Below are 18,818 nucleotides of genomic sequence, written 5' to 3'. Positions count from 1 at the left end.
CATATCCCTTTTTTAAAAAAAAATCTTGTTTCAATTAAATTGTGGACCAGCAATATAGGTCTAAATGGCATTCTTCAGAAAGAAAAACTGAGGATGACTACAATCCAGTCATTTTATTTTGTTCTGTTTAGGAAGTAGGCTCATCTTTCCAGGGGAAAACCCTCAAGATAGCTGGGATGAGAGGAAGCTTTTTAGAGGGCTACTGGAGATGGTAGAGAATAGTCTTACCAATTTGCCTTCTGGTAAATTGTTGTGTTATGACAACCTGTATAGACCTTGTGGCCATTTTGAGAAAGAGAAACATGCCTCCCTCTACAATGGAAATATGACATATTTTTATATCCCAAATATTTTTATTGCTCCAGAAAGATTTGGGACCATTGATCTGGTTCGTCTCTCTGATGTGGGATCTGCAGTCCAGGATGTTGCTACAACATCTCTGTCCATTCTTGCTGCCTAGAGTGAAGGTCCAGCACCTCCTGAACTAGTCTATTCCATCTTTGGGATGCCAGATTTTCAGATTTTTAGACTTTGTGTGTACCCTTAATCTTCATACCTTTGAAGAAATATATTGTCTATAAAATACATGGAAAGAATATGGTCATGTTTTCCAATTCATAAGGATTTCTGTTGGCTTTGTCAGGATGTGCTCCAGTTTGCTAATGTCCTCCTTCAAACTAACAAACCTACATATTTTCTTGCCTAAATTCTATTCCATTGCTATCACTGCCCATCTTGCTTCCATGACTTTGGGCTGCTAATAAAAATTAAACCGTAACAGACCCAAATTTAGAAAAATAGCCACATGATAACATAAATATAATACGAGTGAGATCCTCAAAAAGACTTTCATCCTCCAGCCATACAGCCAGGTTTACTTTAACAACCTGGCCCAGTACCTGTAATGGGTAGGGCTGACAACTCCTGGGAGAATTTTTGAAAAGTTTTTAAAGCTTTTAGGAAAGCCAACAGGGTCAAGGCCTTTCAAATCTCAGGGGGGAGTGGAATTCCAAAGGACAGGCAACAGAGAAGACATGCTTCCTGGGTCCCATTGAATGACACCACTTCAGGGAAGGCACCTGGAGCATTCTCACAACTAGTCAGTTCCGGTGGGACAAGCAGCAACAACCAGAGAGAAATGGTTCTGTAAATAACCTGGCCCTGTGGCACATAGGGCTTTATAAGTAACACAATCTTGTGGTACATCAATTTCCCCAACTTTACAAGAGGTTTTTCAACTTTTCAGGAAACAAAATGAAATTTAGCAGAGTTCCTGCCCCCCCCCCCCAATCCCCAGTCTTGTATTTAGGCATCTAGCTTGGAAGAAATATGTGTAAAAAAATGGAGGTGTTTTAGAAAATTACTAGTAATGCAATATGGCTACTAAAAAAAAAATGCCTAGTGCATTTTTAGGCTACGGTAACAGTGTTTAGATTACAGGAATTAATCTTTCTGCTTTATGATGCATTAGCCAGACCAAATTTGGATATGTTGTTTAGTTCTGAGAATTTGGTTTTAAGAATTAAGAATTAAGACATAAGTAAACTGAAACACATCTAGGAAAAAAATCCAACAAATTGATGAAGGGGTAGAAGTCACAATTGTAAAATATACTTAAATACAAAGTATACTTATGAAGATACAATTGTAAAATATACTTATATTCTTTCTATATATCTTTTCTGTTGAATTTCATTTCCTTACCTGAAAAGTTGAAAAAAATCTTGTAAAGATGGGAAAATAGATCTACTACAAGATTTAGGCAAAAAAGTGTATATGCATGTTAATTATTGGAATGTGTGTTTCTTAAAAATGGTTGCAAAGATACTTTCTTCTGATTTAATGTGTCATATGTCTTTAATTATTGGAATATATAGTAAATGTTGTCATTAGTAGAACACACTCCTGTAATTTAATCTGTCATGTATAATTCATGTTTATGTCTGTCTTTCTTTTCTCTTTAGAAAAAAAATAATATGTGTATGTATAAACCCCAAACTGGTAATTTAATGAGAATATCTCCCTCAAGCTACATTTAAAAGGTTAGGGAGCTGTTCCACTGGAGGTGTTTTGCAGACTGCAAGTTATTTATTGATTTCTTCCTGAAGAATATGGAATCTCTGGGGTACAATTTTTAATGTTAATTTTTCCTGTTTCAGATGGAATACTCTGAATAATGAGGGTCAGAAACAGTACGAATGATAATAAATTTTAAAAATGATAGAAGATACCCTACTTTGAATATGAAACAATAGCAGTAGAAAATCTATGCATTGTGTCTTCATGAAACTTCTAAGGATTTTTTTCCAAGACAGTCAAAGCCATCAGTATCTAGTTTTTTGCTGGTCTGCATTTGACTCTCTTATTAAAAATCTATATAACTCATGTGCATTGTGATACAGTAAAACGCTAAGCATCCCGAAATGGTAGTTAGCTTTCTTAATATATGAAAAGTATTTAAATGCTATTTTTTCTTCTCCAGTAATATAAATGTATTTTGCTCTGTTTGCATTATACCAATCAGAATTATAAATTATATCAAAGTTTATTTTCCCTTGGAATGTTCTTTCTTCTTTCATTCTCATCTTAATGCAAGCTAATTATGGAACATTCTTGCAAAAGAAGCATTTTTCTTCAACAGCTTTTATAAATCAGTGATACACATATGAAATACATTCCAAAGAGATAAAAATGGGCCACACAATTTTGGAAAAATAATGTATTTAAGAATAACAAATTTAGTCAATTGAATGGATTTATTTGCTATTACAGTTTAGCACTTGGGAAAATGCATCACTTTCTTCTTGTAGTCAGAAAGTCATACATGGTTAATTATGGAAATGCTATTCTATTTTCAGTCTATTAGCAACTGTCAACTGCCTAAAGATCATGTTAATACTTATCAAATTCTTTTATTTTTGTACTCACAGTGAAACTGAGATTCAAACCAGCATAATCACTGATCAATCCTTCAGAATACAACTGACATGTAAAAAATTCAGAAAGCATCTTATAGTAATGCTAGTTTTTAAGCAAACTGCAGATGCTTTTTTCATTCTTTCTGATTAATAAAACTCAACTGAACATTCTGAAGAGCCACAAAAGATTTTTAAAATCTATAATATAATGAAATGGTCTAATAAATAAACCATTTCTTAATAGGCTGCAATTGTTACATTTGAGTCACCTCTTATCCCTCTTTATTTTAGATTTTAGATAAAATTGAAGATGTCCAAGAATTTATATTTACTCAGGTGCCTAAGCTGCTGAAAGCCCTAGTTCCAATTGAGACAATGCATCTTACCATTATTGTAATTCATCTGAAAACAGAAGATGATATAAAAAGGTAATAGAACCTAAGAAATACTTTTACCAGCAATGTTACTACTTCAGAATGTAGGAAATGAATTTTTAATCTTAATATAGTTTTATATTTCTGTTTAAAAAACATCTATTTTTAGATTATCCTGGATGAAGAACAACTTAAAGATGGCTGCCATCAATACAGACTGGGAACAGCTACTTTTTAAATCATAAAAAGGTTGTGTCACATTTCTAAACCTAGCAAGTTTTAGGTAAAAGATAAATTGACCCTAGCAATGTGAAAAAGGGCTATAGAAACCTTAACACGCTGCAGTGATCTTTAAAGTTAAATTAAAGCTTTCCTTAACAATTTATGGTGAAAAAGGTTAAAAGTAGAGTAAAAGCTGGGTAAAAATAAGCTATTTGAATGTTGGGTGTCTACAATGATAGGTAATCTGAAAAATGATGGCTATGAATGAGCCTTAAATCTACTTGTGCTTAGGTGAGGTCTCCAGTATCCAGAGCTCCCCAGAAGGAGCTCATCTCTTGAAAGGATTATAGAGATCTCTTACATTATGCACAATTTCCAATTGTAACAAGAAAAGAACATAGTCCAGGTATAAATGCTTCCACTCTAGGGTGTCAGATAAGAAAGGTACAAACATCCAGCATTACTTACTTGGTGACTTCCAGCTATAGGGTCTTACAGTTCTCCACTGACAAAACAGCATGGTCTGTACATAGATAAAGCAGGGCAGAGATATTCTTTTAAGAAGTAGGGTGCAGTTCTCTTCATTTATATCCATCCATTACATCTTTAGAGGCATGTCTTGTCCTTTCCTATAATTTGCTGGGAATGAGGAGAAGCAATGCAAACCTTCAATGAGATTTCATCCTAGTGCTTTTACTTCCTTATTTCACATGACACAGACTGACTCTTGCTAAACCTCACTTGTGGCTCTTGAGTTTAGCTAGCCCTGTGACTTAAGACACATCGCTCTGCAGTAAAGAGGCACGTGTGGGGATCTCTTGGTTGAAAATCAGATCCAACTTTTACTCTGGCAGATGTCTCTTAATAAGGCATCAGAAACAGAAGGAGTATCTGTTTTGAAAAGCTGGATGGCCAGCAAAATGTCTTATGCTGGCCAGTGCATTAAAAGAGCAGTGAGTGAGTCTGCACTGATCCACCACCTTTTCTAATCTGCTGCTTGAGACAGAGGATTCATTCTGCATTAAGACTAGCCCATTCTTGCCTAAAATTACTTTTTTATCTGAGAGAGAGTAAAGCAAATCAGTCCACAATAGGCTAATTATATTATTCTCTGGAAGCCCCAAGTGAGTGGGAATGAATAACATAAATTTGAAGCAAGCAGTGACAATCTGTTTTGTAAATTTGTATACTGCAAAAATGAATTTGCTGTCCTACCATATGTGAAGAAGTAGTGATACAAAGCGTAATAGAATAGCCAGATATACATGCCCCTGTGTTTATATTCTAAGAGTCCTTATAAGGGCTGTGATTAAAGGAACTGGGTGAAGCTCAGTGCTTCTTTTCTTGTTATGTTGTTGTTGTCGTTGTTCAGTCGTTAAGTCGTGTCCGACTCTTCGTGACCCCATGAACCATATTGCACCAGGCCTTCCTGTCCTTCACTGCCTCCCTGAGTTTGCTCAGTTTCATGCTCATTGCTTCAGTGATGCTATCTAACCATCTCATCCTCTGCCGTCCTCTTCTCCTTTTGCCTTCAATCTTTCCCAGCATCAGGGTCTTTTCCAAAGAGTCCTCTCTTCGCATTAGGTGACCAAAGTATCTGAGCTTGAGCTTCATTATCAGTCCTTCCAATGAGCAATCAGGGTTGATTTCCTTTAAGATTGACTGGTTTGACCTCCTAGCAGTCCAGGGGACTCTTAAGAGTCTTCTCCAGCACCACAGTTCAAAGGCATCAATTCTTCAGCGCTCAGCCTTCTTTATGGTCTAGCTCTCACAGCCATACATTACTACTGGAAAAACCATAGCTTTGCTTATGCGGATCTTTGTCAGCAAGGTGATGCCTCTGCTTTTTAATATGCTATCTAGATTTGCTATAGCTTTCCTCCCAAGGAGCAAGCGTCTTTTAATTTCATGGCTGCAGTCTCCATCTACAGCCCCCGTCTGCATCTTGGAGCCCAAATAAATGAAGTCTGTTACTGCTTCCATTTCTACCCCTTCTATTTGCCAGGAATTGATGGGTCCAGATGCCATGATCTTAGTTTTTTTAATGTTGAATTTCAAGCCAGCTTTCGCACTCTCCTCTTTCACCCTCATCAAGAGGCTCTTTAGTTCTTCTTCACTTTCTGCCATTAGGGTGGTATCGTCTGCATATCTGAGGTTGTTGATGATTCTCCCTGCAATCTTAATTCCGGCTTGTGATTCTTCCAGCCTGGCATTTCTCATGATGTACTCTGCATATAGGTTAAATAAGCAGGGTGACAGTATACAGCCTTGTCGTACTCCTTTCCCTATTTTGAACCAATCGGTTGTTCCGTGACTGGTTCTAACTGTTGCTTCTTGGCCCGCATACAGATTTCTCAGGAGACAGCTAAAAGCAAAATATAATCACAGATCATGCAGTGTACCAGACAACAGTCAACCATTTAACTGGATAATGGATTTATTCTGGGATAATGATAAACAAAGCAATATAATACAAAATTGTGGAACGTTTACAAACTAATATTAGTTAGATTAGGTCAGGCCCAGTCCTGGAGGATATTTGGACAAATGCCTGCTCCAGTGATGCTCTGCAGCTTTACCAAGAAGATTCCTGTAATTTTGATTCCATCCATCCACCTCCCTCCTAAGATTAATTTCCTCTTTACTCCCTCTTTACTTCTTGACTCCTTTACACTGTCCTTCTTTATTCTTGAGGCCAATTAGGTAAAGCTGTTTATTGCTCACTCCCAACTGCAAATTGTTACTCGCTGCCTACTGTAAGTTCATTAAACTTTCTAGTTTGTATTTTTAATATTACCCCATATTTTTCACTTTCCATTTTTGCTCTTATAATGAGCTAAGTCTTCTTTATTTTCAGCCAACAATTGGTGTCATCAGTGTAATGTTTTGATCACTAATTTTGATTCCATCTCTTCTAATTTGCCATTCTTACAATATATCCACAGTATGAGCTAAACATACTATACAGAGGGGCAATCTGCATCTTTATCTCACTCCTGTTTATTTTAAACCACTGATTTTCTGTTTCTCTAAACCGAAGTCCTATAGTATCCTCTTGCTCACTGCAAATGTTCCTCAGAAGAATGATGATGTGCTCTGGCTCTTCTATGACCTTTAATATATTCCACATTTGGTCATGATCTATACAATTCAAAGGCCTTGTTGAAGTAATAAGGCAAAGCTAAATCTTCATATATTCTCTTGCTCTTTCCACTATCCATTTTATGTTAGCTATTTGATCTCATATCCTTTTACCTGTTCATTTGGCATTTTGCTGTCCATGTATATTTCTAATATTCTTTGTAAGATCTTAAGCAAAATGTTGTTTGTGTGAGAAATTTAAAGATTTGGTAATTTACACATTCTCTTGCATCCTTCTTCTTTGGTAGAGGTATATATACCAATCTTTCCAATCTCTGTGCCGCATGGTCTTGCTCCATGGTTGTTGACATAGAGTTGTTAGCAATGTAACTGCTCCTTCTTACCCAGCTTTAAACTGTTCAGTGGCTATTTCATCCATAATTAGTGCTTTTTTATTTAACAGCTGATTTCTTGCCCCTTGAAGCTCATTTTCTAGTGGAGCTGCTTCCTGAACATCTTCCCTCTCTAAACATTTTCCCCCTCTCATAAAAGTTTACCATTCTTCCTCAGCAACTGGAAGAGTGTATTCTAACATGGGTATGACAGGGAAGAGTATGTCTTGTCACCCAGAATTGTCTAAATATTTCAGCCATGTCCATATAATCTTCTCACCATTGGTGGAAAAGTCATTTGTCATTGTCTTCTCCATGTTCAGGTTTGAAGTGCCTTCTCTTGGTGTAATGGGGTGTGAGAATAACACAGGAGAGGACACAGGAAGAAGAACCGTAGCCAGGGCAATGGTCACATAAGAGATATCTCAGCCCATAGAAGGAATGGGAGTGAAGAAAGCATCTCATAAGGGACCTACTCCCTAGAAAAGTAAAGGCAAGGGAGGGGAGAAATGCTTTCAGAATTGCAAGATTCTGTCACTATTACCTTACAATAAAGGTAGTGTTAGTATTCATGGCTTTGGTTTCCTGACTGGACTACCTCAAAGGGCTGACACTTGGTGAATTAGCTTCCTATATGCTTGCAGAGCCCTGTCAGTCCTCATCCCCACTGTGGCTTGCCCTTAGCTTCACTTTTAACCAAAAAAGTGACCATTACCTGGAGTTCCCACTACTGCCAACATCTTTGTCAGGGTTAATAGCACATCAGTTATAATCCCCTGAGTTTGGGGGAGATCATTCTGCAAGATGCCTGAATTATTTTTTCAGTGGGCTTTAAGGACCTTCCAGCCTCACAATGAGAAGAAGATTTAATGTAGCAAATACTGTATTTGCTTGAAAGGAAGATGACTGATTTAAGATGATCATCCCCAAAAGGAAAATTAGACAGAAAAAAAACCTCATCCACATCCATTACCATATGCTCAGGAAATCCAAGGTGACCTCCTTCTTTTAAAGATAAAGCTTTAGGTAAATATAGCATTTTCTTGCCTTTGACATGATAGATGTAGTATTACCTCACACTGTGTGATTTGAAGCTGGAGCTGGCTCTGTTCCAAGACACTAGGGTAACAATCTGAGGCAGCAGATGCTGAGGGTACCAAGTAAACACAGCCATGAGTCACATGACCTGCCCTCTATCCCCAGAGCTAAGCTGCTGCTTTCAGGTGAGCTGGGGAATGCTGCTCTGTGGCCAGAGTAATGCTCGTATTTCAGCTAACCGGTTTCTGAACAGGGGATAAAGCAATATTTTGCTGTTCAACTCAAGCATCAAACTGTCTTTGCCCAGCCTAAGCATGCTTATTTGAGAGAAAGTGAACTAAGGCTTGCTTTCCCTTCCTGTCCAAAATAAACATATATTTAGGAAAAAGCTAAAGGAGCACAAACGGTGATGCTATTAAGTGCAACGCTTGAGGATGTGTTCCTTTTGCTTAGTTTCAGATCTCAAGCATCTGCACTAAATTATAAGTGTCTTACATTTTCTTAGGGTGACCTTCTAAAATCTGCTCCAATCTTAACGTTAGTTCTAATATTGATTTTTGCTAGTGTTGTTCCTGTTTATGAGTGTGTATCATTCATTTGAAGGGCTATTTCTGCTCTAGAGCGCAGCAAGGCTGAAATGCAAGCTCTATTGCAGAGGGAACTCTTCACCATGACATTTCGTGGGATCGGCCAGTTTAACAACAAAGTGATTTACGTTAAAATGTCAGCAGATGAACAGCAAATGCTAAGCAAAATTGCAGGTTAGTATTCAAATATTCACCATTTGCGCAAGACTGAGTAGTTGCTGAAATGCTAGCTAGAATTATTAATGTGTTGAATTTGTATTTAAGTGTCTTTTTCTCCTGAACAATTACATTCTTTTGATACGTATTACATTACTTATATTTGCTTTGGCATCCATTCTCCCTTCTGTTCCTTTATCCCTGGAGCCCCTTTTTCAAACACCTAGTGATGCTAGAGGATTAGTATCCCAGTTAGTTTAAAGTCTATTTGATTTATGAGCAAGGATAATGTAGCCATAACGGTCTTTTTAAGTATGGAAATGAGATATATCCAGAAGCATACAAAAGTTTTGGTCTGACTTGGTTGCAGATATGCATGACTGGATTCTCATGTCATTGAGGTAAGTGGTGAATGAAATTTTCCTGTCAGTGCGCAAGATAATAAATAGCTATTTTTCCTAACTGTTTAAAGCTTGAATAATTCCATATTCCATATTACATACATGGTTGAGGTAATTACAATAAAACCAACCCTCACACACAGGAAATAAAAGCCAGTGAATATCTTAAAGAAATGGCATGATGTCTTCATATTGCTGAATTCTGATCAGTGCTCTTACTGTCAGCCCTACAAGGTGGAGCAGACCAAGAAACTGATGTCACGTGTGCCTAAAACTACTTTTATTAATACTGGCTAAAGTCACAGAATCTTGCAAGTCTGAACGTGCTTCTCCTTCTCTCTTGTATCTTCATGTGAATTCAAGGGGTGTCTTCATACTGCCCTCCCTCATCTGGGGTTAAGCAATATTCATCTGTTAATTGCCTTGTAATGGATCTTCCCTCTCCCTGTCAAGGTCATCCTCTTTACTCTCTACACTTAGTGCAGCATTCTCTATTAACTGAAAATTCTGAACTATCTTCAAGGGCAGCCTGATATATAACACACTACAGTAGTCTGAGTGAGAAGTTACAAGGGAATGGATTATTATACTAAAGTTGTCTCTAACCAAGTTCACATCTGGGTGAACCAGCCTAAGCCACTGAAAGGTGCTTTGCATCATCAAGGCCAGTTGTGTCTCTAATGACAAGGATGGATCCATAACTCCCAAGCTATGAACTCAATCCTTTGGGGATGGGAGTCAAGAGCAGGTTGATTTCTACAAACCTAGTCAGATAAATTAGTCACCTTCAGCATCTCTGTCTGTCTGGATAGACCTTCAGCTTGTTGGCTCTTACTCAGTCCATTACTGCAGCCAGGCAATTCAGCAATTCTTTTGCCTCACTTAAATCTGATGAAAAGCAGAGATAGCTTTAAGTATCATCAGCATGTTGATGACATTTTACTTTAAATCTCTGGATGTTCTTCAGTAGTTTCAGGTAAATATTGAACAGCATGGGGGATAAAACAGAACCTTTTTGAACTTTTGAGTGTGAACATAGAGGGTCAAGCAGAAAAATCTAAGAACCACGTTTTTGAATATTGCCAGCCAGATATGAATGGAACCACTTCAGGCTGTTCCACTCACATTTGATTTGGATAACCTCTCCAGAATGATACCATGGTCAATGATATTGAAGGTTGTTGAGAAGTCTGGGAAAATCATCAAGATTACACTCCCCCTGTGTCTCTCAGTAAAGGTAATCCTATAGTACTAAAGCAGTTTCAATGGCCAATCCAAACTGATCAGATCAGCCATCACCACTTGATCACCCACCACCACTTGAGCATCTTGTCCTGAAAGAAGATACTGGCCACCGACCTATAATAATTTAGACCTTCAAGGCCCAATTATGTTTCATTCCAGGAATGGTTTTATTATAGCCTACTTTAATTAGGCTGGCACCACTCCTTAAATGGAGCTATTTTGGAACTGCCTCTCTCCATCCTTGGCAGTAAAGATATAGTAACAACAGATTTATGTAACTAACATTTTCTGATCTTTCATGTTCCCCACAATCTGCCGCCTGAAGTGGCTACCTGACAGCAAGGTCAGTCCTATTGCTTAATGTATATTTTGTTCCTTGAGAAATAAAAGCTTGCAAAGAATTATTGTTATCTGAAAACTAATGGATGGAATAGTTGACTTTTTCTTCATGATCTTAGTCTTCTCCTCCCCATTCCTATGGCTTGAATTAATCTTTTATGAACAAGAGAAGATTCAATCATGGATCTCTGATGGATTCATAATCTCTTTAATCCTTAGGCTGTTGGGCTACAAGCAGTTCCCAATTCCTCTTTGTAACCCCTAAATCCCTCTAATATTCAAATGAGTTTTTACTTGTAGCCAGACTAAGTAGCAACACTTAAACAACCTTGGCTTGTTTTGAAAAAACTAAGCAGGTTCAGACCACCACAAAATCTCAGGTTACACTGAGGGATGAAAGAAAGGAAGGAAGACAAGGGCAAACCTTTCCCATCCTTTGGCCAAAAAAGTCACACAAGATCGCAAGCTCAGTGTGATGGAATCTTTAGTTTTATCCTTAGCTCTCTAAATTGTACACTCAAAAGTTTCAGTATATGTTTGGAGTAACTCCCCATTTTATTTGGAGCTGTTTCCAAATCAATATGCATCTGAATGTTCTGTCAACAAATGTCTTAGTTTTCACTTCTTTTCCCTAGGAATTGTAGCAAACTCCTTTATGGAAATGAATGTTGATATCACAAGCAGCAGAGATTTCAAACCACACCTGACATTTCTAAAACTCTCCAAAGCTCCTGTGCTGAGACAGAAGGTAAATAAGTAGATTTAAAGCCTCATGCTTGTGCTTTGTTATTATTAGTTTCCTTGTGTCCTGAAAATATTTCCAACTTATTTTGAATTGCCACATTGAAAAGAATTTGGTAATTTATTCATTTGATTGCTATTCCTAACACACTGGAAGAACTGAAGTTGGTAAAGTAGGAACCAGTGGTTCCCAGTCTTGTCTCATGACTGTGAATAAGAGACCAGACAAATTTCCATTGACTCAAAAAAGCAGGAGAAAAGGCCTAAAATTTGAACCCTGAAGTACAGGCATATACTGTATATATTAGGCTTCTAATCTGATGTACTGGTATAGGCAGATCTTTCTGTGCCTCTCTGTGTATCTCTCTCTCTCTCTCCATTCTTTCTGCAATAAAGGATCTAATCTTGCAAGTCGTGTCTGTGAGGTTCTTGCCAAAAAACCTGTTCCAGAATAAGTGGTTGATGTTTGGCAAGCTGAAATTTTTGGCCATGCCTGGGAAAGGCCTGATACAAACGAATAAAACGAAGGGATGATTCATGGACTAGATTTTGATAAAAGAAACAATTACGTTTACCTGAAAAATGCATATTGCTGTAGATGATATCGGGTCCCCTCCCTCTCTCCTTTATTTCGTCCAATAATTTTTGTTCCATGTAAAAGTACTGAACAGATGATGTTCTAAACTGGGAGCTAGTTAAGCATTGTGTTTATTCTGTAAATTAAACACAGAATTGCAACTGACTTACATCCTTGTGATATATCACTTTTTATATACCATAACATAATGTTCTGAATGAAAAAAGACAGTACATATGAACATGACATGAAAACTTAACTCTTTTTAATGTGGAATTAGACCAACTTAAAAAGAGGGAGAATGATCGTGCTTCTAGTTCAAATTAGGAAAAAATGGTTTCATTGGATTCAGTCCCATCCAGCTGTAGGAATAATTTTTAATCTAATGGTTACTTCAACTGACAGAGTGGAAGGAGTTGGGATTCTTTTGCCTTTCTGCTGCCCTTTCCTGTGCTCCCTTGAATATATTGTTCTGGAAGGTGTCCATTTTCTGGAATATGCTGTGGTGCCGGGTCCTCTTCTGAGAAGATATTAAAAGCCATTCTGTGAGCAGACCAGGATTATTGCATTCAGCCTCTAAAATAATAAACATGCTACTAAAAATGGCATTGACTAGAACAATGGCAATGGAGACATGCTGAAATGAAGGTGCTGTAGTTGACTGCCTGAACACCACAGCAAGTGTTTTGGGTTTTGTTTTGTTTTGTTTTGATTTTTTTTTTTTTTTTTTGTGAAAGAGAATGAAATTAATTAGGTCATATCTCTTGCTATTGTAATGCTGCTCCTTTCTATCCCCTTTCTCAAAAGCTGGATTTTATGTGCTCCCTGCAAAAAAGGCAAAATCATAAGCCAAAGGTAGAACAACAGTGATTTTATGTCATAACAGCTATAGTGAGATGTTACAAGCAAAGTGCTTTAAAAAAAAAAATCTGGCACAGTCATGATCAGACAATGTCCAATTATTGCTATCTGGCTCCCCCTTTCAGCTGGAATGGCTATACAAATCCAGGCAGCTCTACTGGATCTCTGTCCCAACAAGCCAGACTTTCTGGTTCACTAAATACTATGCGTACCAGGGAATGCCATCCTGTTTGCTGGTTGGCTAAGTCGGTGTTCCAATGAATGTTGGCTTTAGTATGATGTCTCAGTGAAACCATTTTTTTTTATCCGCTCTCAATCGTTACCGATTCTGTGGTGACTGCCTGGACGAGTGCCTGCAGTTTTCAAGGCAAGGTGTTTCGGAAGTGGTTTGCCATGGCCGCCTCCCTAGAGCAGAGCCCAGTTGGTGAGCGCAGGAGGCAGGATTTCCGTTGCTTCGCACCTTTTTCGGGCGTGCGCGGCTTCCGCATTACTGGCAACTGCTCCCGTCTCCTTTGCAAGGCACTGCCAGCATTTTTCCTCCCACCGGGGTGAGAGTACCCATTTATCTACTCACGTACGTTTTCGAGCTGCTGGGTTGACAGGAGCTGGGGAGGAAGCAGGAGTTTATTCTGCTGCGTGGAGCTGGGCTCAAACCGCTGAAGTGTTGACCATTTCTGGCCGGCAACTTTCAGCATCATTAAGCCGCTGCGCCACCACGCAGCACCGTGAAACAATAGCGATATTCTATCAGTGTGAACAGAGAGAAGACCGGATGAAAACTTTCATGTACGTATGGTCTGAAGCAAAATATTTCCAAAATACGTCTGGAGGAATATTATCCCATAGGAAAACATTATTTTAATTTTCTATAGGCTGCTGGGGACCCATGTCTTGAAGGCATAAACTGCAGTCCTTGAGTCATTTAATCCAAGGAAAGTTAAGAGGGTTACTCTTGGGCAAAGAGATTTGAATTCAGCACCACTAGGCTGCTTTTACTATTGCAGTTATGTTAAAATGAAAATGCAATAGGGACCAGTTTCCATTCTTTGAGCAGAATGGCTTCCAACCGTGTTTAGTTGATTGCATGATTTATATCCGGTTCTATTCAAGGCTTTTAGGACTTTGCAATATAAATATACGATATGCTGGTCTAGCCTTTAACTGCAAAAGGGTATAGGATTTGGGTTTTATCAATTTATAATTAAAATAAAACATTGTTCTGATTAGATTACCCTTTTCCTGGTAGAATGATATCCGGCTTGTTTTCTGCTTGTATATTTTTATGAGGTCAGTATAATTTTGTTGTTGTTGTTTAGTCGTTAAGTCGTGTCCGACTCTCCGTGACCCCGTGAACCATACTGCGCCAGGCCTTCCGGTCCTTCACTGCCTCCCTGAGTTTGCTCAGTTTCATGCTCATTGCTTCAGTGATGCTATCTAACCATCTCATCCTCTGCCGTCCTCTTCTCCTTTTGCCTTCAATCTTTCCCAGCATCAGGGTCTTTTCCAAAGAGTCCTCTCTTCGCATTAGGTGACCAAAGTATCTGAGCTTGAGCTTCATTATCGATCCTTCCAATGAGCAATCAGGGTTGATTTCCTTTAAGATTGACTGGTTTGACCTCCTAGCAGTCCAGGGGACACTCAAGAGTCTTCTCCAGCACCACAGTTCAAAGGCATCAATTCTTCGGCGCTCCGCCTTCTTTATGGTCCAGCTCTCACAGCCATACATTACTACTGGAAAAACCATAGCTTTGACTATGCGGATCTTTGTCGGCAAGGTGACGTCTCTGCTTTTTAATATGCTATCTAGGCTTGCCATAGCTTTCCTCCCAAGGAGCAAGCGTCTTTTAATTTCATGGCTGCAGTCTCCATCTGCGGTGATCTTGGAGCCCAAATAAATGAAGTCTGTTACTGCTTCCATTTCTACCCCTTCTATGTGCCAGGAATTGATGGGTCCAGATGCCATGATCTTAGTTTTTTTAATGTTGAGTTTCAAACCAGCTTTCGCACTCTCCTCTTTCACCCTCATCAAGAGGCTCTTTAGTTCTTCTTCACTTTCTGCCATTAGGGTGGTATCGTCTGCATATCTGAGGTTGTTGATGATTCTCCCTGCAATCTTAATTCCGGCTTGTGATTCTTCCAGCCTGGCATTTCTCATGATGTACTCTGCATATAGGTTAAATAAGCAGGGTGACAGTATACAGCCTTGTCGTACACCTTTCCCTATTTTGAACCAATCGGTTGTTCCGTGACTGGTTCTAACTGTTGCTTCTTGGCCTGCATACAGATTTCTCAGGAGACAGGTAAGGTGGTCTGGTACTCCCATCTCTTTAAGAATTTGCCACAGTTTGTTGTGATCCACACAATCAAAGGCTTTTGCATAGTCAATGAAGCAGAAGTAGATATTTTTCTGGAACTCTCGTGCTTTCTCCATGATCCAGCGAATGTTGGCGATTTGATCTCTAGTTCCTCTGCCTCTTCGAAACCCAGCTTGTACATCCGGTAGTTCTTGGTTCATGTATTGCTGAAGCCTAGCTTGTAGGATTTTGAGCATAACCTTGCTAGCATGTGAAATGAGTGCAATTGTGCGATAGTTTGAGCATTCTTTGGCATTGCCCTTCTTTGGAATTGGAACGTAAACTGACCTTTTCCAATCCCGTGGCCACTGTTGCGTTTTCCAAACTTGCTGGCATATTGAGTGCAGCACTTTAACACCATCGTCTTTTAGTATTTTAAATAACTCAGCTGGAATACTGTCATCTCCACTAGCTTTGTTGTTAGCAATGCTTCCTAAGGCCCACTTGACTTCACTCTCTAGGATGTCTGGCTCAAGGTCAGCGATCACACCAGCGTGGACATCAGGGACATTAAGATCTTTCTTGTATAGTTCTTCTGTGTATTCTTGCCACCTCTTCTTAATCTCTTCTGCTTCTGTTAGGTCCCTGCCTTTTTTGTCCTTTATCATGCCCATCTTTGCACTAAACGTTCCTTTCATATCTCCAATTTTCTTGAAGAGATCTCTAGTCTTCCCCATTCTATTGTTTTCCTCAATTTCTTTGCATTGTTCATTTAAGAAGGCTTTCTTATCTCTCCTTGCTATTCTCTGGAAATCTGCATTCAGTTGCTTATATCTTTCCCTTTCACCCTTGCTTTTCGCATTCCTTCTTTCCACAGCTATTTGTAAAGCCTCATCAGACAGCCATTTTGCTTTCTTGCATTTCTTTTTCTTTGGGATGGTTTTAGTTGCTGCCTCCTGTACAATGTTACGGACCTCCGTCCATAGTTCTTCAGGCACTCTGTCTACCAAATCTAATCCTCTAAGTCTATTCATCACCTTCACTGTGTACTCACAAGGAATATGATCTAAGTCATACCTGAGTGGTCTAGTGGTTTTCCCTACATTCTTCAATTTAAGCCTAAATTTTGCAGTAAGAAGCTCATGATCTGAGCCACAGTCAGCTCCTGGTCTTGTTTTTGCTGTCTGTATAGAGCTTCTCCATCTTTGGCTGCAAAGTATGTAATCAATCTGGTTTCGGTATTGACCATCTGGTGATGTCCATGTGTAGAGTCGTCTCTTGTGTTGTTGGAAAAGAGTGTTTGCTATGACTAGCTTGTTCTCTTGACAGAACTCTATTAGCCTTTGCCCTGCTTCATTTTGTACTCCAAGGCCAAACTTGCCTGTTATTCTGATTACTCCTTGACTTCCTACTTTAGCATTCCAATCCCCTATGATGAAAAGGACATCTTTTTTTGGTGCTAGTTCTAGAAGATGTTGTAGGTCTTCATAGAAGCGGTCAACCTCAGCTTCTTCAGCATCAGTGGTTGGGGCATAGACTTGGATGACTGTGATATTGAATGGTTTGCCTTGGATACGCACTGAGATCATTCTGTCGTTTTTGAGGTTGTACCCCATTACTGCCTTTCCCACTCTTTTATTGACTATGAGTGCAACTCCATTTCTTCTAAGGGTTTCTTGCCCACAGTAGTAGATATAATGGTCACCCGAATTAAATTCACCCATTCCCGTCCATTTCAGTTCGCTGATTCCCAAGATGTCGATGTTCAATCTTGTCATCTCATGTTTGACCACATCCAGCTTGCCTTGGTTCATAGATCTTACATTCCAGGTACCTATACAATATTGTTCTTTGCAGCATCGGACCTTCTTTTCGCTTCCAGATACATCCACAGCTGAACGTCCTTTCGGCTTTGGCCCAGCCGCTTCACTCTTTCTGGAGCTACTTGGAATTGCCCTCCGCTCTTCCCCAGTAGCATATTGGACACCTTCCGACCTGAGGGGCTCATCTTCCAACGTCATATCTTTTAGCCTTTTAACATTGTCCATGGGGTTTTCTTGGCAAGGATACTGGAGTGGGTTGCCATTTCCTTCTCCAGTGGACCACATTTTGTCAGAACTCTCTGTCATGACCTGTCCGTCTTGGGTGGCCCTGCACGGTATAGCTCATGGCTTCACTGAGTTACGCAAGCCCCTTCGCCACGACAAGGCAGTGATCCATGAAGGGGGGTCAGTATAATACACCAGAGAAAAATACGATGATAAACTCTTGGGATGTTAACAGACAGCTTTCATAGAAGAAGAAAGTCTGTTCTTTGACCTCGCACCTCTGCTTGTTTGTTGCATTAGGTATTTCTTCAGATATCAGTGTCTTCTTTTTGGCATATTAAGTACTGCCAAGACTAGAAAATATCAGTGGTTTACAAAAATAACTGATTCTTCCATGTCTGATGTAGTAGTAGTTACATTTGATTTTAAAACGTAAAAAACTGAACTGAAATGGTTGCAGTAGCAAGCTTAATGGAAAGATAATGGCTATTCCTTTATTGCAGAGAATGAATCAGCGAGGGTTTGGCTCTACATAAAATAATTCTCTGCAGAATTGGGGCATCATTTTTAGAGGTCCTAAAATTAGTTTGATCTATGCTTGCATATAAATAATAGATATAGATACAGCAAAAAAACTAGACCCAGGGTCAGTCCAAGCAATAATAAGGTATAACAAGCACTTTCATGAAATAATTCCCACTTCCCCATTTATTTTCTTATGTTTTGGTCACAGAATATATATAATTCATGCATATAGCAAAAGTCCTCATAGACTTCATCCCATATCCATATTCCTAAATTAGCATTTTTATCTGCTGCTCTAGCTCTGTCCCCAAACCCATTTAAACTATTTCTAGTAGTCATTTTGCCAGTTCAAAATTAATAGAATGTTTTGTTTTCCTGTCTGACTCCCCAAATCTCCTCAAGTGAAATTTCATGGAGGACATCTGCTCAGTATCATTGCCCCCCCCCCCACTTTAAAGGTTTGCTTCTTTATAGGATTTGAGAGGACTTCGGACAGACTGTTCATTTGCACATTCTCTTGCTTTTTTCTCCATCCCAATGTGATTTTCCTCTTCTTTCTACCATGGAAGTCAGTGGCTCACCAAAGAAGGGTAGGTAGGGAACTGAAATAATTCTCAGGTATCAGTTTATCTGAGATTTTCAATAAGCCATATTGAGATACGGGCAAATTCCCCCACTGCCTCCCCAGGATTCAACGTGCTCTTCAGGTACTAAAGGATTGTCTACTCTGCTTAGGCATCCTAAGGCCATTTTGTAAGTTACAGATTTCCTATATATAAAATAGGTACACATTGGAAAAAGCTTCATTAATCTATTTTGTGTATAAATCTAATGTCCCCCATGTTTTAGGCTTCAAGTCTCAAAATTCCTAGTTATACTGGTAGTCACTTATTGACCCAATATATTATTTGTGTGTGTTGGAATATGAAGTAAGAATTAGCTCAACTCTTAACATGTATAAATTTAGAAAAAGAAATTACTCCAATCATTTCCTCCTCCTCCTCCTCCTACATGTTCTT

The 18,818-nt window shown here is 38.9% G+C and overlaps 1 protein-coding gene across 1 annotated transcript in view; it reads left to right on the top strand.

The window, feature by feature from the left end:
* Positions 1 to 18,818, top strand: part of LOC112542829 (uncharacterized) — a 97,555-nt gene that overhangs the window by 63,378 nt on the left and 15,359 nt on the right. The window contains exons 3-5 of the mRNA XM_088130821.1: positions 3,210 to 3,346; positions 8,629 to 8,786; positions 11,389 to 11,501. Coding sequence (XP_087986947.1) covers positions 3,210 to 3,346; positions 8,629 to 8,786; positions 11,389 to 11,501 — 408 coding nt within the window. The remainder of the gene's footprint in view (positions 1 to 3,209; positions 3,347 to 8,628; positions 8,787 to 11,388; positions 11,502 to 18,818) is intronic.

The sequence above is a fragment of the Python bivittatus genome, unplaced genomic scaffold (assembly GCF_059951505.1).
Source record: "Python bivittatus isolate LINGU-HERP-01145 unplaced genomic scaffold, Pbiv_v1 ctg000840_np1212, whole genome shotgun sequence".
Lineage (NCBI taxonomy): Eukaryota > Metazoa > Chordata > Lepidosauria > Squamata > Pythonidae > Python > Python bivittatus.
Note: the sequence above shows the minus strand (reverse complement) of the source record. Positions and strands in the feature narration are given on the sequence as shown.